This window comes from Pipistrellus hanaki (assembly GCF_964339955.1).
Source record: "Pipistrellus hanaki genome assembly, chromosome: 6".
Lineage (NCBI taxonomy): Eukaryota > Metazoa > Chordata > Mammalia > Chiroptera > Vespertilionidae > Pipistrellus > Pipistrellus hanaki.
Window position 1 is genome coordinate 72,573,317 of NC_140508.1, and position 22,685 is coordinate 72,596,001.

At 38.6% G+C, this 22,685-nt stretch overlaps 1 protein-coding gene across 5 annotated transcripts in view; it reads left to right on the top strand.

The window, feature by feature from the left end:
• DYM (dymeclin) overlaps positions 1 to 22,685 on the top strand; it is a 319,690-nt gene that overhangs the window by 135,499 nt on the left and 161,506 nt on the right. For all 5 annotated transcript variants that reach the window (XM_084888932.1, XM_084888931.1, XM_084888929.1 and 2 more), the window contains 2 exons: positions 1,516 to 1,588; positions 20,692 to 20,817. In XM_084888932.1, the coding sequence (XP_084745058.1) occupies positions 1,516 to 1,588; positions 20,692 to 20,817 (199 nt within the window). The remainder of the gene's footprint in view (positions 1 to 1,515; positions 1,589 to 20,691; positions 20,818 to 22,685) is intronic.

Here is a 22,685-nt window from a genome sequence, read left to right on the forward strand (position 1 = left end):
AGGATGGTTCGGGAATGATAAAGATTAGCTCTTTTTTAAAAATTATATTTTTATTGTTGGAGGGTATTTCAGGCAGAATGTTATTGAGGAGGCATAAAGTGGCATGTAGTAGGTAGTTTGATATTGCTGGAATATAAATTGTGAAAGGAATAATGGTTAAAGATAAATATAGAAAGGGATGCAGGGCCTGTATCTCAAAGGGTCTGGCATGGTGTACTTTGGAGCTTGGAGTTCTTTCTGATGCATAATCAGTTTAAAGCAATTATAAAGGTCTAAGACAGGAGAATGAAAGGATGAACTGTAGTTAGGTCTCTATGATAATCTGAAGTTTGGATTGTGGAGAGGAGTAAATTTATAGGAATACTAGTAGGAAGGTTTAAAGAAGATTAGGAGTTTTAATTTAATAAACTTGTTTAACTGAACTGAGAGCATGCAATAATGAACAAAGGCATGGCAGGAAATGAAGAAAAGAGTAAATAACAGAGAGGTGACTGTAATTTATAGGACCTTGAGATGAATAACAGAGAGAATAGCCTGTGTTTTGGTTTGGGTTAACTGATGTAGTCACCGAAAAGGAGAATAAAGAACAGGTACATGGATGTGAGGTGTTGGGACAAATGAGTTCAGCTTTGAACTTATTGAGCTAGAGTACTGGTGATGCATCTAGGTGGAGATGGCCCACAGACAATTGGATATAAAGATGAAGTTCAGTGGAGAGACAAGAGGAAAACTGTAGGAGTCGCCAGCATACAAGTGATGACTGATAAAGGAGATCATAGGGAGCGAGATGAGAAGGAAGCCAATGGTGGCACTCTGGGCAGCGGACCAGTAGTCGAAGGGCAATCTGAGGAAGTGGATACTGGGAATGAACAGAGTGAGAGGTAGGTTAGCAATAAGGTGTCCTGGGAGCTGGGGAGGAAAGAGTAGGTGTCTCAGTGTTGTCCAAGGCCAGAAGTCACTCAGAGCAGGATGGCACAGAGGAGCATTTCCACTGGGAGGGTGATTTGTAACCGGCCTCTGCCACTTGTTCATAGGACTTGGAAATCTCTTTTACCTTTGGCTTTCTGTCTGTGAAGAGGTAGGTGTCTGGCCTCTTACTTGGTTTCAGAATGTCATCTGTGGAGTCCCCACAGGTTCAGAAAAGGTTCAAGAAGATCAAGGGCAAGGCCCGATGTTTAGGGGGCTGAGGGGTTTGAATCTACTCCTGATTCAAACAAAGCCCCAGCTAGAGCAGCTTGCTTTTTCATGTGTTTTATATATTTGGCTACTGGCCTACAGGAGTCATAGTTACCTTCAAATGTTAAAAACTGTGTAAATGATAGTGTTCAAAATTCCTCTATAGATGGAAATCATAATCGATGCTAACTTATGATTTGGGTTTTACTCAACGATCAGCGTTAATGTCTGAGTGTATGTAATAATTATTCTTATTCTCATTAGGAATGAAAACTGAACTTCTAAACAGTTCCATTCTATTTTATACTTTGTTAACAAACTTTTTGTGTATCTTACCAGGTTCTGACTCAGAAGATCTTTTGGAAGAATTAGTCTGCTGTTTGATGCAGTTAATCACTGATATTCCACTCATGTAAGTTCTGGCTACATCAGAGTTTGTTCTGTCTTCTTTGTGTAGGGAAGATGGTAATGGGTGACGATGAAGGGTTTGTGGGTCCTAGTGTAGAACTTTCATGTATGCCTTTTAAGGGTAGTACCTTAATGGAGTTCTTTCATCTCTCTTGCCTAGTAATATTTAAACTCTATCCATCATCAAAACAATTTTAAGTTGTTAACAATACTAAGCATATGGTAAGCACAGAATTACATTAATCTCTGTAATAAATGAACTTAAAAATCTCTGTTAACAAGGGTTTAAGAATTTGTCCGAAACAAATTCGTATGTGGTAGGTGCAGCTAGTTGTTCATCCATTATTTGTTATGTCCTCCCCTTCTTTCTTATGTCCTGCTTTTATTAACGGCCAGTTTGGGATTTTCATGTGTATCTTTTCGTGAAGGTAGATGTGGTCATTGAGATGTAGGAGGAAGTTCTCCGTGAAAGTATGAGTAAAGCTCTTTCAGGGGACCTGGCTCCACCAGGAGTCCTATCTTTCTGTTTTTGACAGCCCTCTTTCCTGCTGTCTGCAATGTGAACATGGTCCTTTGAATTATGTGGCCATCTTGGCACTATGAGCCAAGAGAATCACCGAAAAGTCTGCTTTGATGCCATTTAGCTGCTAAACCAAAGTCATCAACTGCTAGTCCATCCAACCCCTCTCACCTCTGGACTTCTCATGTGAGAAAAATAGACCCTTAATTGTTTATGGTAATGGATTTCTGTCACTGCAACCGAATGCCATTCCAGCATGATTCAAAATGTTTGTTATTTTTAAAGCAGTTACTGTCAACCTTTTTAAAAATTGCCTCTTTGAGGAATCCTTTTAGACTTTTTCTTAATTGCCCCTCCCCCCTTGGAGCACCATGAATCACTATAATATCTGTGACATTTTCACCTCAAAGAACTAATTTTTATTCTCTTGGGGAGTGGGGGCAGGAAGGGGTCATATCATTTCTGTTGAGAATGCATATTTTAAAGAAATTATTTTTTAAATAAGGAAGTAGATTTTAAGATTTATCATCATAGAATCTAATCTTCATGGGGATATCGTTGGAAAGACAGGTATTTGTGGAAAATGGGCTCTTGGCCTCTGTTGTGCATAAGTGCCGCATCCAGAATTGTAATGTAGGTTTAGAAATGGGATTCACCAAATCCTGTTGTGGTTTGGAGTTTGTACAGTTTGGAAGGCAGGGCCCATGCATGACGAGCTCTTGTGACGGACACGCTATTAGCATGCCTATGTCCTTTTCTCAGCCTCCTTTCTAACAGATCTCCAGTATTGTTTGGGGGAACAGTGTATGCCCAGCTTGGTTTTTAGGCACGTTGGGAATTGAATGTGCCTGAAATGTGGCCCTGTGAGTTTGGGCCAATTTTATGTAAGCGGGAGATGTAAGCTTGTAGAGCACTTACCTCCAACTTTTTGCTCTTTGTTCTTCTTCTCTTCCTTCTTGGAATGTGGAGGCAGCACTTACGCGTCTTAAAAGTTTGATGATGACTGCAGCACGCAAAGAACAGTGTCCCGGGAGCATGGGATATTGGTGACATTACGGAACTATTACACCACCCCTAGATCACTTATCTTTGGATTTCTTGAATGAAACAAATAAACCCTTATTTTGGTTAAGCCTCTGTAGTTATGTTTCTGTTACATATGGTCACATTGTGGGAGGGAGAGCACGTTATCTGCTGTTTACTTGTCATAGTATGTGTGATGCTTCATGTGTTCCTGATTTAATTTTAGAAATAGCACTACCTCTATTACATTATGTCCTTACAAATACCAGTAATATCTTCTAAATGAATACTTTTTTTCCTTTGTTGATAATATATCTTGAAGTTAAGGGGGATGGAAATGGTAAATCCCTTTAGCTAGTAAATAGGCCATGAGTACAATGACTAGACCAGCCACTTAAACACTCTTGGGGAGCAAGCAGACAGTGTTGTAATATATCAAACATTTCAGTGTTTTAATGTGTTTATACTTTTTAAATGAACTGAAAATGCACAGACAACCAGATGTCTTGTGTTATGTACACTCAGTTTTAACCAGCTGCTGAAACAATTTCTTATGATTTAATATTCTTGGAACTCCATCCTCCAAGGTTTGTCTTGGTAACTGTTTCCATGTGAAACCAAACTACTCTTTCAGTGTTTCATCTACTGTAACTATAGTACAGCGTTACAGATCAGCTTATAATTTAAGGAGGAATATTAACATAGGGGAACCAGGATGCTCTCACCTGAGCTTCAGCAGTCTCATTATAAACTTCCGCGTTAACATTGGCACGCCAGTGCTGCGCCAGCAGGTGCACAGCAAGAGGAATCTAGTTCTCTTGGCCACCGAGGGCAGTTCTGAGCTAGCTTACTGTGACATCATTTTGTTAATATTGAAAGCAAGTGATTATCGAGAGCGTAGATATTTAGAGATCGTAGATATTTAGAGATCGTAGATATTTAGAATTTTAAATTATACTCTATTACTAACAGGGTCCCTAAACTCCCAGAACTTAAAGGAATAATTTGTGATGAAAATTGACTTTAAAGTCAATACTGCTTTGCAGTTTGGATTTCTTGATAAAATATTAATTCTCTGAGGTGGTTAATCTTCAGTGAGATTAAAATTGCCCATCTTACAGAATTTCTTCCTTAAACTCTTCTGAGCATTTATATATTTAAAGTAAAGATTAAGTCATGCATGGGCTTATGATTTGACATTTTTCATTCTATATTGGGTTGATCCATTCAAATTGAAATGTCTTCCAAAAATAAAGCCTTCTCTATAATTATTAGACCTGCTCTTGATCTCAAGGGAGTGAGTGGGAAAGGAATAAAGTAAGATAAAGGTATTTTCTCAAGACCCTGAGAGGGGATCATAAGAAGAAGGCTGTTGGAAGGACAGAGCTGAAAGCAGAACACTTAGAGTGACAGAGTGTCAGCTTGTAGCATTACTGTAATGGTTGAGACCCTGGGACTCCACCAGTGGAGGTTAAGTGAGGTCCTAGCATCAGAAGCAGTTAGATTGTATGGACCTCAAACTTATAGTTTGGAAACTGTTTGTGATGCTTTTTAATTATGAAATAGAAGTTATTTTGGTGACTAGAACTGGGTGTTTTCCCCCTTTTATGTCTTTTTGTCTGTTTTTGTTGCTGTAGTTTTTCCAAAGCTGTCGCTGTTAGTTGTAAATGACAATGCCCTTGTCAAGAACAGGCCCTCCTTCTTTTCTCTGGTGCCACCACTCTGGACAGGTCCCTGTGACATCGGCTCAGAGTGGGCCTTTCTGTTGGCCCCAGGCCAGACAGACAGCCATGTCCGCTGGGGTCCATTGGTGGGTTCTCCTTCATCCGCCTGTGAACAGTCATTGAGAACTGGGGCTGCTTCATTCTAGCCTGGCCCTCATTTGCAGATTTTTACATTATAATTTAATCTAGGAAACCTTACCCAGTTTTTTCGTAAGTTAAGTACTGGCAAAGATGAGATTTTCATAATTGCTTGCCTTCCTGGCCTTTTCCAGTGTGAGTCTATTTCTGTCCAGTGCAGAGGTTATCTGTTAACCCTGTCGCACCACTCATTCGATTTCAGCCACGCTGGTGTCCTGGCTAATTTGGAACCTGCCAATTTCCTCCAGCCTCCAAGGCCTTTGCCCTTTCTTCTTCTTTTCCCTTGAATATCTCCCCTCAGATATCTGTAGACTTATGTCCTGACCATATGCCTTTCAAGCTTCTTTCACTCAAAGGTCTGCTTCTTAGAAAGTGCTGCTCTGCCTTCCCCAAAATAGCACCCCTCTCACTCTCTGTCCTTTTATCATGCTTTATCTTTTGTCTGAATAGTCATCTCTACTTTTCATATTATCTGTTCTTTCTCTTACTTTATTTATTTATTTTATTAATATATTTTATTGATTTTTCACAGAGAGGAAGGGAGAGAGACAGAGAGCTAGAAATGTCGATGAGAGAAACATCGACCAGCCGCCTCTTGCACACCCCCTATCGGGGATGTGCCCGCAACCAATGTACATGCCCCTGACCAGAATCGAACCCAGGACCTTTCAGTCCACAGGCCGACGCTCTACCACTGAGCCAAACCGGTTTCGGCCTTTCTCTTACTTTTATTTCTCAAATAAAATTGAAATGTGAGCCATAATAGGTTTAATTCAGTGGATAGAGCATCGGCCTGTGGACTGAAGGGTCCCAGGTTCTATTCCAGTCAAGGCATGTACCTTGGTTATGGGCACATTCCCAGTAGGGGGTGTGCAGGAGGCAGCCGATCAATGTTTCTCTCTCATCGATGTTTCTAACTCTCTATCCCTCTCCCTTTCTCTCTGTAAAAAAATCAATAAAATATATTTTTTAAAAATTGGAATGTGAGTTCCATGAAAAAGATTTTTCTTGTGCCCACATTTATTTTGCTCATTGCTATGTCACTAGTACTCTGGTTTGCCTAATTCTCAAAAATTTTTTTGTTGAATCAGTAAATCAGTAGGGACACAACTTATTCAGTGTGCTTAAAGCATTTTGTTTGTTTCCCAGCATCCTGTCTACATTGTGCTAAGGCATGTTCCACTATAGGTATACTGGCTCAAAGCCCTTTGCAGTTGGTAATTATAAAAATTCAATGTCTTATAGACATTAGTAGTAGAAAGGGGCTGAAACACTTGAGAAATAATATATAACAATGTTTAAGGAAATGCTGACTAGTGTGGGACAGTTTAGGGACAATCAGCTAATGTCTCAGTAGTCTCCAGATTATCCCTTCACAATATACTTTCTTTTTCATTGAGTTCATCCTCAAAAACATATATTGTGAATATACTGTGTGTGTGTGCTGTACTAGGTCCTGGGCAAGAAAAGGAGTGGCTTTTGAAGAGCTTAGGGATAGATAGATACATATAAAGGTAGCCCAGTAAGAGGAATAGTTGAATGCTACAGTCATTTCCAGCCTCGGTGACTAGCAGTGGCTGGGTCATTAAAGAGGCTGAAAGGTCTCTTAGGTGTGAACATTGAGAACACTGCAGTAGTTTGATTAGAGCAGAGGGTTTGTGGGAAATTAGGGCTGGGAACCTTTGTTTTTTGATGGCGTCGACTTGAATGTTAGCAGGAGTAAAGGTTTAATTGTGTTTAGAGTTCCCTGTTTATTTTACCTAATAAAAGAGAAACATGCAAATTAACCATCACTCTGCTGTGCCCACAGCCAATCAGAGTGAGCATGTAAATTAACCCAACAAAGATGGAGGTTAATTTGCATGCGTAGGCTATGAGGGGAAGGGGGGCGGTGGAGGGAGTTACTGGAGCGGTACTCCAGACAGAAGTGAGGACTTGCGGGCTCCTGGGCGGGTGGGGGAGCAGGGACTAGCCAGATCCCGGGCAGCTGGGAGTGAAGCAAGGGGAAGGAAGGCTTATTCTTGCACGAATATTTTGCAACGGACCTCTAGTTAGGATATAAAAGAACAATATATTTTTAGAGCTACTTCTCTAAAATACATTTGGAAGTATTTGGGGGAGGATAAAACTGATTAAGAATCTTTATGAAATTCTCTTTATCCACAAGATTATTGAAATGTAATAAAATTATATCAAATGCACATTGATTCAACCCTTAGACTAATGGTACTGGCTTAGATGTCATACTGTGGAAAATTCAAATATTGAAAACGTTTGGTGCTAACACTGAGTACGCAGTTTAAGAACCTGAAGAGCCATAAACAGTCTCCTTTTGGAGACCTGCAAGTTGTTGGAAGAGAGTGAACGAACTGCAGGGACCCATGGCTGGCACGGGAGGCCTCGCTGTTGGGGAAATGCCTTTCTGCAGCCCTGCGTGTCGATGCCCATGTCCTTCTCCAAATGCAGCCTCGGCGGGCGGGGCTGAAGCCTGTCAGCATCGAAATTTTAAGTGCTGTCGGGCGAACATCTCCTATAGCTTTCTGGTGCAATTAGGCATTTATGACATTACAAGCACCGAATTAAAAACGACGGTGTTTTAATGTACCATTACAGTGTGTGTGTGTTTTTTTTTTATATATATTAAGTTCAGAATAGCTTTTTAGCTTGAAAATGGATTTTTAGAACTAAAATTAAACTTTTAAAAAGCCTTTTTTCTAGTCCTTTCATTTTGTACATGTCATTGAAGTAGAGAGAGGAGAAGTGACTTTCGTAAGGCCACTTGCAGGATTCTTAGGTAGTTCAGCCCTGTAAACTTGCCCTTCTACTTTAAAAGAATTTTTACTTTTTAAAAAGCAAAACTGCCAGGACCGGTTTGGCTCAGTGGATAGAGCGTCGGCCTGGGGACTGAGGGTCCCGGGTTCGATTCCGGGCGAGGGCATGTACCTTGGTTGTGGGCACGTCCCCGGTGGGGGCTGTGCAAGAGGCGGCTGATCGATGATTCTCTCTCATCGATGTTTCTGACTCTCTATCCCTCTCTCTTCCTCTCTGTGAAAAATCAATAAAAATATATATATATATATAAAATAAAATAAAAAAGCAAAACTGGTATAGAATGCTTTTGGTAATCTCTTTTACTATTATTAATACATGAATAGCAAAATATGGAACTGTGAATTTAATTCTACCAACAAATAGTTGATTTTTTCTTTTTTTTTATGCTACCTATATAAATTAATTCTTTTTTTTAACTTAAATAGCCACACTCTTTTTAAAAATATATATATTTATTGATTTGAGAGAGGAAGGGAGAGGGAGAGAGATAAACACCAATGATGAGAAAGTATCATTGATTGGCTGCCTCCTGCACATTCCCTGGGGATTGAGCCCAAAACCTGGACATGTGCTCTTGGTCAGAATCAAACCCAGGACCCTTCTGTCCACAAGCTGACCCTCTATCCACTGAGCCAAACCAGTTGGAGCTAACTTAATTCTTTTTAAAAAAATTTTAAATTTATTATTATTATTATTTTTGATTATGGTATCACATAATTGTACTCATCCCCCCATTCCCATCCTAAACCCCTCCCCACATATGCCCCCATCCCCCTGTTGTCCATGGCCACTGGTTAGGCCCATATGCATGCACGCAAGTCCTTTGGTTGATCTCTCCCCCTTACCTCCACCCTTCCCTACTTTCCCTCTGAGGTTTGAAGGTCTGATCGGTGCTTCTTTTTTCTTTGGGTCTGTTTTTGTTAATCAGTTTATGTTGTTCATTATTTTCTCTAGATGTGTGAGATCGTGTGATCCAAGAAATGCCCTTGTAAGAACCAAAACTGAGACAAGCCATAATAGTTATGCTGAGAGGCAAATGAATTAGTCTGTAGTGAGTTCCTTTCTGGGCCAACAGTTCTTTTGAGACCCAATTTTAATGTCAAAGAGTTCCTTGTGTGTACATGCCAGCCATGATATTTCAGATCTGGTTGGTGGACAAATGGTGGTAATGCAGGTCCACCTGTCTCTGGTTTGGTCCTGGGCATCCTTCAGCGACACGCAGCTGCTGTCTGCTGGTATGGCGAGGTGTCGTCAGCATCTTCCATCTCTGAATTGTTTCTCTTCTGTCTTCATGGCTGGAACACTTCTGTCTATAACTCTCTGTTACAGAAATCAGATAGTTTCGGAGTTGTTTTCTGAAAATATACAAACATGTTCTTGACCAAAAGTTAATAAAGGGATATTTTCTATAAATTTGACTTGGGATCCTTTTTCATCCCCTCTCCCCTTCAAATGATTTTCCTGTGGCTTGTTTTGACACCATGTGTATATTTTTATGGGTATCTTGCTGGCCAACTTAATTCTTTACAAAATAATTTCTTTTCAGGCATAATTCATATTACATTGTATTTGGATATTTACTATTAGCCATTGATGCTGACACTGTTAATATATGTATGCACATGTTTTGAGCAACAACAACAACAAAAATCAAATAGCTCTGAGGGCTTTTTTTCCTTTTTCTTTATTTCCTTTCTTCCCCAGAGACAATAATTTTCAATTCTTAGCTATTCTGGTGGTTTGTATAAACCTTTACTATTATGCTACCTTTAAAACATTTCTAAATCATACAACACTTAAACAATTAATAGGCTTTATTTTTCAGAGCAATTTTAGTTTCACAGCAAAACTGAGCAGAAAGTACAGAGTTCCCATATGCCCCCTCACCCCACACATGCACAGCCTCCCTCACTATAAACAAATTACACCACAGTGATATACTTGTTAGGGTTAATGAACCTACATTGACACATCATTATCACCAAAGGCATGGTGTAAGTTAGGGTTCACTCTTCATGAGTGTTGTACATTTAAAAAAAAAAAATAATAATGAAAAAACAGATTTATTTGTATACACACCAAGTCTTCTGACAAATGGAGAAGATTAAGATCCATGAGTAGCTGACTTGGGGACCTACTACAATGGGAAGACTTACTTGCTCTGTTGCCTTCAGATGTTGGGTTGATTTACCTCACACTTCAGCAGGCTTTTTCAATGGGGCTTCCTCCTCCTGGGCCTGATTTTCTAATTTCTTACAATATACTAGCTGGTGTTGCTGGTACCCTGTTTCCCCGAAAATAAGACAGTGTCTTATATTAATTTTTGCTCTCAAAGATACGCAAGGTCTTATTTTCAGGGGATGACTTATTTTTCCATGAAGAAGAATATGGTACACATTTATTGTTAAATAAAAATAAAGGAAATTTATTACCTGTATACGGTACGGTAGTACGGTAGTTGTCAACACAAACCAGACAAACTGTGAATCCTACAGTATCAAGAATTTACTCATTTATTCAATGACAATCATGTCATCATCTTCTGGAACATCATCGTAACAATCCAATTCCTGAATTTCCTGGTGAATTTCTTGTGACTCAATTTCTTTCAGAATCAGTGGACCAAATCTCTCATGTTTAGCCTAGGGTGGGGGGGCCTTATTTTCCGGGGGATGCCCTATATTTCACTCAGAAGGAAACCTGTAAGTAGGTCTTATTTTCGGAGGATGTCTTATTTTCGGGGAAACACTGTAGTTGGTGTTACTCTTCTGTTCACCCGGGCTCTTTACCAAGAAGCATAAGACGTTAGTGTCATTGTTGGCAGAAGCTATAGTCTTCACATCTTGCAGGAGCTTGGTTAACTGGTTCTCCAATTCCAGGGCAGACTCCAGAGCTCGTAAGCCGGTTCCCCAGTTATCTGTCTCACGCCTCTTAATCACCAGCAGGCAGATTTTACTCTCATGTCCTCTTAGAGATCTTAGGAATTGCTTTCCGTGTTCTTCTTCACCTCAGCGTGGTCTTCAAAGAAGGTGGGAAACGAGGTTCTTCTGGGCCTTCGATGTAATAACAGGCCACAGGTACATAAGCATCACTGAGGTGTAGCTCACAGGTGCCATGTGATCAGTAGCAGCCCTACACTCCCAGAGAGCGAGTGGTTGGCTGCCATCTCAGCTTTTGAGAACACCAGACATAAACAGTGCTCATTCTTCTTTTAAAATTTATTTTTAGATAGAGGAAGGAAGAGAGAAACATTGATTTGTTCCACTTATTTATGCATTCATTGTTCTATGCTTTTTAATGATCCTAACTTTCATTTATTTACTTATTTAATTACTTAATTACTTTTACCCTTCAGCCAGTTTCTACCAACTACTGTATCTTTTTATTTTATTTTTTACAGTATTATATATGTCTCCCATTTCCCTGCCCCCTTACTGCCCTCCACCAAGCCCCTGCCCCACTCCAGAGACCTTTGCCACACTATTGTCTGTGTCCATGGGATATATATATAGTTTAGAGGCCTGGTGCACAAATTCATGCATGGGTGGGTCCCTCGGCCTGGCCAGCTACCTGGGCCGATTGGGGCCATCTCACCCAGTCCCTATCGGCTTAGGAGGGGAACTGCGGGAGGTTAGCACACCATGGGAGGTTGGGTGTGGGAGTGCACTGACCACAAGGGGACAGCTCTTGTATTGAGTGTCTTCCCTTTGGTGGTCAATGCACATCACAACGACTGGTTGACTGGTTGACTGGTCGGTTGTTTGGTTGTAACAGTGTAACAGTTAGGCAAACAAACAAACAAATAAATATTGAGTGTCTTCCCCTTGGTGGTCAGTGCACATCACAACGACTGGTTGATTGGTTGACTGGTTGGTTGTTTGGTTGTAACAGTGTAACAGCCACTTAGGCAAATAAATAAATAAATAAATAAATAAATAAATAAATAAATAAATAAATATTCCTGCAAGCAGCCGCCCGCCCTGCCCAGCCCCACCCACCTTTGCCACTGCCATTGTGGCCACTGCGTGCTCGCCGCCCCGCCCCCGTCTGCCCTTTCCCTCTGGCAGCCACCTTGCTTTCCGCTTTTCCTCCCTCTTCCTTCTAAGCTGTACTCAGTCTTCACTCCTCCCTCCCTCATCGTATGCAGATTAACCACCGTCTTTGTTGGGTTAATTTGCATACTTGCTCTGATTGGCTGTGGGCATAGCGAAGGTACAGTCAATTAGCATTTTTCTCTTTTATTAGTGTAGATATAAGTTTTTTGATTAATCTTTTTATGCCCCCTCACTCCCCTTCCCTCTGAGATCTGTCAGTCTGTTCCATGCATCCATGCCTCTGGACCTATTTTGTTCATCAGTATATTTTGTTAATTAGATTCCACATATAAGTGAGATCACATGATACTTGTCTTACTCTGACTAGCTCATTTCACTTAGCATAATAATCTCCAGGTCCATCCATGCTGTGGCAAAGGGTAAGAGAACCTTCTTTTTTTAAAGCCGGGTAGTATTCCATTATATAAATGTACCACAGCTTTTTTACCCACTCATCTACTGTAATGGGCACTTGGGCTGTTTCTACATCTTAGCTATTCTAAATAACGCTGACATGAACATGGGGGTGCATATATTTTTTCTGGTTGGTGTTTTAGGATTCTTAGGATATATTCCTAGAAGTGGGATTGCTGGTTCAAATAGCAGTTCCATATTTAATTTTTTTGAGAAAACTCCGCACTGTTTGTACCAATCTGCATTCTCATCAGCAGCAGATTAGGGTTCCCTTTTCTCCACATCGTGGCCTCACTTGTCACTTGTTGATTTGTTGATGGTAGACATTCTGACAGGTGTGAGGTCATTGTCATTTTAATTTGCATCTCTCTGATTAGTGACTTGGAGCATTTTTTCATATGTCTCTAGTCTTTGCCATGTGTATGTCCTCTTCGGAGAAATGTCTATTCAAGTTCTTTGCCCATTTTTAATATATATTTACATATTTTGATTTCCGAGAGGAAGGCAGAAGGAGAGAGATACAAACATCAGTGGTGACATAGAATCATTGATTGGCTGCCTCCTACGTGCCCCACACTAGAGATAGAACCTACAACCTGGGTATATGTCCTGCCCGGGAATCAAACTGAGTCCTAGTTCATAAGTTGATGCTCAACCACTGAGTCACACCTGCTGGGCCTCTCTTTTCAATGTCCTATAGTTTTCCAGGTATAGGTGTTTTACCTCCTGGATTAAATTTATTTTTAGGTATCTTATTATTATTATTGTAGCAATGGATAATGCGATTGTGTGGGGTTTTTGTTTGTTTTTTTCTCTTTCTGAAGGTTCATTATTGGTGTATAAAAATGTCATCAATTTCTGGATGTTAATTTTGTAACCTGTCATTTTTGCTGAATTTATTTATTAAATTTAGTAATATTTTGGTGGAGTCTTTAGGGCTTTCTTTGTACAAGACCATGTCATCTGTGAATAATGTTGTACATTCTATGGGTTTGACGATGTATAATGACATGTATCCACCATTATCTATAATTCACATGTGTCAAACACAAGGCCCGCGGGCCAAATCCAGCCCGCCAGGCCTTGCAATGTGGCCCGCACCGCGCTGTCATCACTGCACTCCGCTGTCAGTTTATGACATTGTCAGTTTATGACTGTTCAGTAAACCATTCAGCCCGCAATTTAGGCTGGATTTTAGATTTTGGCCCCTTCTCTGATTGAGTTCGACACCCCTAGTCTATATTATCAAAGGCCCGGGGCCATAATGCTGGAATACCGTAACAACCAAACAACCAGTCACCAGAAGGCGCATAGAGCACCTCTCAGTCCCTCACCCTGGTCCGCGAGCCGCTTGGGACAGAGGTGGGGCCTGCGGCTGGTGTGGTGCCTAGGTGGCGAGCTACTCATGCAGGGCAGGTCTGGGTCTCGTGCGATTTTGTGCGCTGGGCCTCTAGTAGTATCATAAGAGTAGTTTCACTCTCTGAAAATCCTGTGCTCTACCGGTTCTCTCCTCCATCTGACCCCCCATCTCTCAACCCTGACCACCACTGATCCTCTTACTGTCTCTAGTTTTACCTTTTCTAGGATGTCATGTAGTTGTAATCATGCATATGTAGTCTGTTCAGATTGGCTTCATTCTTTTAGCAATAAATATATATTTAAGTCAACTCTATGTTAATGGCTTAATAGCTCATTTCTTTTTAGCACTGAATAATATTCCATTGCCTGGATATACTACATACACATAAATTCACTTTATGCATGTATACATATATAGTCATCGTATAAATCTAAAGTCGAAGTTAAGTGTGTACATTTTAAAATTTGATGAAGTATGATAAATTTGATTAAAAAAAACTGTCTCCTACAGAGATTATACAAATTATACTTCCAACAAATCCATTTCAATGACCCTTGCAAATATTGTGTATTATAATTTTTTTTGTAAGTTAAAAATGGAAATCAGACTGTGATTCTTATATGCATTTTCTCATTACAGGTGAGGTTGAATATCTCTTCATATATTTAAAAGCCATTTCTAACTTTAGATAAAGGTTTAACAATCATTTTTAATTACTGAGAGCTTTTTATTACTCATTGTTTCTTGTTTTATGAATGCAACATTTTAAGTTGGTATGATTGCATTTTGGATAACCACATAACTGCTTTGGTATATTTTCTTAGCTATTATATATCCATCTTATCAATCAATATTAATTTTTGCTTTTTTTAAAGAATATTTTTAAGAGTTCTTTTTGGTGGTTGAACTTTATTTCAAGAAAATTTGTGGCTATATTTTATACATTTGCTCCATTGTTAAATATATAGTATTGGTTTTCTGAGAAACCATGAAAACATAGAGTGGATATTTGAGTTTATTTCATCCACGTCCTTAATTTTTACAAATAATGAAGTTGACAGTTAAGGTGGCCGGTAGAGGTAACAAGTGACAGTTCTGAGACTAACATCATGTTTTTTTACTCCTAACTCCTGGCACCGTCTGTCGCATTGATAAGACTTATTTTAAATGAGTTGTGTTACCATGTCTTTGATGTTGCTGACTTAAAACTAGCCATCACTGCTATTGGCAGGATGTGTAATATACTATACCACTTTTTAATCTTTCCTTATATTTTACTTTTAGACTTTCCATGTTGGCAAGACAGTGATATTTCTGAATTTAGGTATTAATCCTTTGAACTTGTTAGTTGTTTTTGTTAAACTTGTGTTCCACTTTCAGTGCTGTCCCGTTTCTCCTCCAGTAGTAAGTCAGAGGAGGATTTTTTTTCCTCTGTGTTCATTGACTTTGCCCTTCGCCAACACTAACACCCATTTCATGAAGGCTTTTGTCTTTATCCAAATGTTCCACTCTGCCCCAGCGGAGCAGGGCAAGGTCATGGCGCCTGTCTTTTTTTTCTTCACATGAAATTAATAACTTGCTCCAACAGTAGTTTGTTCTAGGACATTTTCAGCCAGATGGTGGAAAGTTCTTGGGATAATATGGAGCCAAAGCAACACTTTGGCTTTTTAAAGTTGACTTTGTTTTGGTGATTGTGTAATGAAAATCTTCTGAAGATTATACAAGGACATTAAAACAAGAAAGATCTGTTGGCTTAAAACATTTTTCATCTTTTAAAAACCACCACACTCAGCATGGCAGAACTTTGGTTTATTTCAAGTATTGGTCTGTCTGGCTCTTTTCCTTGATTATTTGGCACTTAAGATAGTCCAATTAATATATTTGAAATTTTGTTTTCATGGGAACCTAACATTGCCTTGAATTCTTTTTTCAGCATTATAGGAACTTATAGCAAGAAATAGCATTTGAGATACTTTGGTCTAATAAACTTACTTACAAATAAGAAATCGGAGACCCAGAGATAGCTATTTGCTGAAGAGAACAGAGTTTAATAGGGAACTTAGAAGCAGGTCCTAGGTTTTCTAATTTTGGGCCGATGACTCCTACAGTATACCACAATGAGATTCAGTTTTTTGTTTGCTCTTATTTCAATATGTCATCAGATTTTAATCAATAAAAGTTCAATTTAATGACTAGCCTCTATTTTTAGTTCTCGATTAATTTAATTTTCAAATAGATGATATATTTATATTGGTCAAAAATCTAAACACATGAAAGTGTTCATAAAATATATGTGGTCAAAATGAGATTAGGTATTATCCTCAGATCATCTTTTATGATATTATTTTTTTTTTCAGGAAATTTCCCTGTAGAGACAACCAGTTTGAAGCAAATGCTCCTCTCACTCATTTCCTTTATGCTCTTCCTATTTAAAATTTTTTAAAAACATAGACACAGTATAATGATTACCAGAGTTAAGGGGAGGGGCAGAAGAGGTAAAGAGGAGATAAATGGTGATGGAAGGAGACTTGATTTGAGGTGGTGAACATAATACAATATACAGATGATGTGTTACAGAATTGTACACCTGAAGCCTATATAATTTTGTTAACCAATGTCACCCCAATAAACTCAACTAAACATTTTAAATTAAAAATAATAGCCTGGCTAGTGTGGCTCAGTGTTTGAACATCGACCTATGAATCAGGAGGCCATGGTTCAATTCCTGGTCAGGTCACATACCCAGGTTTCAGGCTCAATCCCTGGTGGGGGCCTGCAGAGGCAACAGGAGCTGATCAGTAATTCTCTTTCATCATTGATGTTTCTCTTTCTCTCTCCCTCTCCCTTCCTCTGTGAAATCAATAAAAATATATTATAAAAATAAAATAGTTACCTATAATCTCATCTTCCAGGATTGCTGTTTTTATTTTTTGTATATTAACATCTGCATGTATATTCATTAATATGATGCATATTATTCTGCAGTCTTTGCTCAATATTACATCATAAAGTACATATTTCAATAAAGTGTTTCAAAAGCACTTGTTTTATAATAAAGCCAGCACAACCCTGATACTAAAGCCTAATAGTGACATTATATAAAAAGAAAACAGAAAGATATATTTTTTAAAAGTAGCAAATTGTCCTGGCTGGATAGCTCAGTTGATTAGAACATTGCTCTGATACGCCAAGGTTGGGGGTTTGATCCTTGGTCAGGGCACATACAAGAATCAACCAATGAATGCATAAGTAAGTGCAACAACAAATCGATGTTTCTCGCTCCCTCTCTCTTGTCCTCTCCCTTCCTCCCTCCTTCTCTCCTTCTCTCTGTCTAAATCAATTTAAAAATTTTTAAAAATTAGCAAATTGCATCTAGTAATATATGAAAGGGATAATACATTATGACCAAGTGGGGCTTATCTCAGGAATGCAGTGTTGTTAAACATTTGAACATCGATCAATATAATATGCCACATTGACAAAACAAATGAGAAAAGCCATATGATATTTCAGTAAATGTGGAAAAAGCATTTGACCAATTCAACATTGATTCATGAAAAAAATTTCAGCAAAATAGGAATAGAAGAAAACATCTTCTACCGGATGTAGATGTGGTTAAAATTCAGGGCTTTGATGTGGAGACTGTCCTTGATTTTCCGAGTGAGCCCAATTTAATCACATGAGTCCTTAAAGGTAGAAGAGGAAACCAAAAGGGTGGGTCAGAGAGGAGCAATATGAGGAGTCATTCAAAGCCATTATTGACTTGGAAGATGGAGGAAGGGAGCCATGAGTCAAAAATTGAGGTAACCCCTAGAAGCTGGGAAGTGTCCTCAGCTTACAGGCAGCAAGAAAGGGGGGGACCTGGGTTTTATGGCCAGGAAGAGCTAAATCCTGTGAACAACCCAAACCAGCAGGAAATGGATTTTTCTGTAGAGCCCCCTGAATCAAAAGCAGCTTGCTGATACCTTGATTTTAACCCCTTGAAACCTGTACTGCAGCTTCAGAACTGTATGGTAACAAATGTGTGCTGTTTCAAGCTAAGTTTATGGGGATTTGCAAATGGCAACAATGTAAAAATGAATGAAATATTCAACTTCTCAAAGCAGATAACTTTAGCAAATTAATTAAAAAATATATATATATTTTATTGATTTTTTACAGAGAGTTAGAAACATCAATAAGAGCTGCCTCTTGCACACCCCCTACTGGGGATGTGCCCGTAGCCAAGGTACATGCCCTTGACCGGAATTGAACCCAGGATCTTTCAGTCCGCAGGCCGACGCTCTATCCACTGAGCCAAACCGGTTTCAGCTAGCAAATTAAATTTGTTAAATACAGAATTGTAGATGGTTTGTTCATTCCATTTAATATTTGTTAAGTTTTAATGTGTTAGTGCATGTATTTAATATGTGTATGTGTTCAAGTACAAAATATTCTTTTGTGTACATATATTTTAATGTATGTAAGTAAACTTGTGTTAAGAACTCATTCAGTTTTTTAGTTTTTCCTCTCAGAACTGCTAAGAGCTACCTCTGATGCTAAATGAACAGCTTAGTGGTGCTGTTAAAACTGCTCCATTGTGTGCATCCACATTTTACTTAGCCAGTTCCACAGTGAAGGTCACCTGGACTGCAACACCACAAATGAGGAATGTCTTTATATTATCTATCCATTACTGCATAATAAATCCCCTAAAACTTAGCCATTTAAAACAACATTGTTTCACAGTTTTTAGGATCAGGAATCTGGATACAGCTTAGGTTAGTGTTCCAGACTCAGTGTCTCATGATGTTGTAGTTGAGTTTATTGCTGGGGCTGTGGTCTCATCTGAAGTGTCAACAAGGAAGTATCTGCTTCCTAGATTTCTCACTTGGCTTTTGGTAGGATTTAATTCCTCTAGGACTGAGGGCCTCTGTTCCTATTGACTGGAGGCCTCCCTTAATTCCAGGTGAACTTCTTCATATGTCAGCTCACTACAAGGCAGCTGGCTTTCCTCAGATAAAGCAAATGGAAGAATGAGAGCTTCCCCAACACAAGCCATCATCTGTGTGTAAGCTCATGTCCCAGAAGTGGGCTTATCACTGTATTCGCTTTGTTAGAAGCGAGTCACCGGATCCAAGGGGAGGAAACTACACAAGATCATGAATATTAGGAAGTAGGGATTATTGGGGTCATTTAGGGAGTGTCTTCCACAGCGAGACATATTTCTGTGAATTTTTTTGGAGGGGTGTATACATAATGGGTTATAGGTTGTTTTCTAAAATGATTGGTTAATATTCCCATGAGCAGTACATGAGGGTTTATATATCAGCATATGCCTGCCACTCCTTTACATTTTCTAGGGCGTAAAGGGATAGCATATTGTTTTAAAGTGACTTTTATATTTTCCACTCTTGTTTTCTAGTGGAGTTCTTGCCTTTTTTTTTTTTTTTTTCCATCTGCAGGGATTGCTTCTAACATTCTAGATATTGGTTTTTTTGTTCTTCCCCCTAATCTATCTCTGTTAACTTTGTCCAAAGTTTCATTTGTTGAGCAATAATTTTTAGTCTTGATATAATTAAATGCCTTTGCTTTTGGCTTTGTGGTTTGTGCTTGTAGGCTTTTATTTAAGAAGTCCTTTCTTATGCTGATGTTACCAACATATCAGTATACATTTTCTTCTATTAACTTTAGTTTTGCCATTCACATCTAAGTCTGTAATTTGTCTGTCATAGGTCTTTGATAGTAGGTAATAAGTTAGGGATCCATAACTTTTTAGCTTTATGAAATGAGCCCCTATTTTCCTAGCACCATCTTCTGTACAATTTGTTTTTTCTCCATTATTTTCTGGATCCATCTTTATTATATATTGATTCTATATATACACAGGTTTGGCTATATGTTTAGTTCTCAATTGGGTTCCATTGGTTTATTTTTATGTGATGTTTTTATTACTACAATGATATTGCATGGCATTAGATAAATTGAATGGGCCTCTTGAGTTTTGTGTACTTTGTATTGAAAAGACATTTCTGTCATCACTATAATTCTGTCCTTAAGGTATCTGGTAGAATTTAAGCTTGCCTAGTTCTAGCATTAAGTCATCTTTAATTTGTTTAATAATCCCCACTTAAGTAGATAGTAAGTGTTTTTCTTTGGGCTTTCCATAAATATTTCAGTTCCATAAAATATTTTTATGTTCTGGAGTTATTACTTTTTTTGCTGTGTTGTTGAGATTTCTACTTTCCTGGTCTAACATGTTACTGTTACCCATGATAATCTTGTTTAAATTTTTGTAATAACTGAAGATTTCTTAAGGCATTTATTCCTGTTCGTGCTCCTCAGAAAAATTTTGTTTCCTTTTTATTTGATCTAAGATTTGTTTCAACCCTTGATCTTAGCCAAATGGCCGAGATGTGGTAAGATTTATTTCTAAAAGGGAATAATGATCTTGGGAAGGGACAAGAGTATTCCTTCCCAAAAGAAATATGCATGTAAAACAGGAATAATTTGTTGAGTGTTCATACTTTCTGAACACGCAGAGTTGGCTTTGAAAATGAGGGCACTAGAGATGGGAGTGTAGAACATGCCATTGTTCTCATGGTAAAGTGACTGTCAACTTGAAAAGGCATTGTTTTCTTTCCTACACTGATTTCTCTTCAGTTTTATAATCTGAATATTTCTTTCTGTGTTATTACTAAACAGGGATGAACATAAGGGTGGTGGATCTTTAAAGCAGAGTACTGCTAGTAATGGTTTCCATTATACACTAATAAATAGACTTGTTATTCAGTAGGAGATGGGAATGGGAAAATAGGGAAGTAATGGGATACCTGACCCAACTAATGACTGGGGAATGGTTTCATATTTTTTCTCAACTTAATTTTTATGTTAACCATATTAGTATTTTTTTATAATACAAGCATGTTGAATATTTAGATTTGAGTTTTTAAATTCAGAAAAGAGCAATATATTACTGTTCCAAACTGATCCATTATTCTGTTTTGTTTCCTATTTCTCCAGAGACATTACATATGAAATATCAGTAGAAGCTATATCAACAATGGTTGTTTTCCTTTCCTGTCAACTATATCACAAGGAAGTTTTGCGACAGAGTATCAGTCACAAGTATTTGATGCGAGGTCGATGGTATGTTTCTATTTTAATTGGAGGGGAGTGGGGGGAAGGCAGACAGAGAGAGAGAGAGAGACAGACAGACAGATAGACATGGAGTGACACCTCCCACACTCTCCCAACCAGAGCTGGGATGGAGCCTGTAGCTAAAGTTCCTGCCCTTGACTGGAGTTGAACTCAAGACCCTTAAGTTTGAGGGCCAATGCTCCAACCACTGAGCCAAACCAGCCAGGGCTAAATTTGTCTAGGTTTTTAACAAAATAGTCACGGGGATGTAAAATACAACATAGGGTATATAGTCAACAATACGGTAATAACTATGTATGGTGCCAGATGGGTACTGAAAATATTGGGAGGACGACTTTGTAAATTATATGGTTGTCTAACCACTGTGCTGTACACCTGAAAGTAATCTACACTAATAAAAGAGAAACATGCAAATTGACTGTCCATCCACCATACCCACTAACCAATCAGAGTGAGTATGCAAATTAACTCAACAAAGATGGAGGTTAATTTGCATACACAGGGTAGAGTGAAGACTGAAGGCAGCATAGAAGGAAGCCAAGTGCTGCAGAAGGGAGTGAAGCTGCGGAGAAGCAAGCGGAGTGGCGGAGACGGGAGGGAAGCAGGTGGAGCAGCGGAGAACCCCTATTCCTCCAGCCGCAGGAAACAATATTCTTGCAGAAATCTTTCTGCAATGGGCCTCTAGTATAAAATAAAATTGAATGTCAACTATAAATGGATATTTAAAAAGTGAACAACAAAAAATAAATTTGTCTTTTTTTTTTTCTATAAATCTATATTTTTGGTCTTATCCCCTTAGTATTTTTAAAATCTTTATTTATTGATTGATTTTTGAGAGAGAGAAAAAGAGATATATTGATTTGTTGTTCCACTTATTTATTGCATTTATTGGTTGATTTTTTGTATGTGCCCTGACTGGGTATCTAACCCCAAACCTTGGCCTAACCAAATGATGCTCTAACCAACTGAGCTATCTGACCAGGGCCTCTTACCTTAGTATTGTTCTGTATCTCCAACCAGACATTCCTCTAGTTGTTCTATCAGCACCTTCAACACATAAGGAACCAGATTCTCCTTTTTTGTCCAAACTATCCATCCTTCCTACTCCATTACTCCCCAGCTCCATTGCTTTCTGTAGTGATTTCTTTGCAGAATTAAAACTTGGACGTTACTTTCTTCTCTATCATTCTCTAATGTCTAAGCAGTCATCCAGTAATATTTCATTGAAATTATTTTTGTGTTTTTCCCTTTTCACCAGTTCCACATAACCTCTTGACTGACTGTTCCTATTTTCATTGAGTTAGTACATCTTTATTGTGTGCTAACCATGTGCCAGGCATGTTAGGATGTAGGGCTATACTCTGAACAGAAGCTTACAGTCTTGTAGTGGGCGGAGATGGGAATAGATAAATACATACACACACACACACACACACACACACACACACATATACACACACACTCACACACCTTTATTGATACAATCTTTACAGAATTTTGGAATGTAAGACAAAGACAAAGTAGCTTCGATTAAAGTTCTCAGGGACTTTCATCCTCCTTACTACTTTTGTTTTCTTCATGGCACCTTCACTGATAATATGGAAAAGGCCTGAGCTTTTGCTCAAGAGTCTATTGAGAAATTTTCTCTATATTGCAGGAACTGATCTATCACCAATTTGTGGACACACACCCCTTTTCACCTATTTTTTTCTCCCTTTTCCTCATCTCATTACTTAGAAGCAAAGAGTATAACGTTTACAAAATCTGTATACATACAGATATATTTCTGTTTGCATGCACTAATTAAATAACTTCATTCTTAAAGAGTATACTCTTTTATATTATTGCTTTTTAAT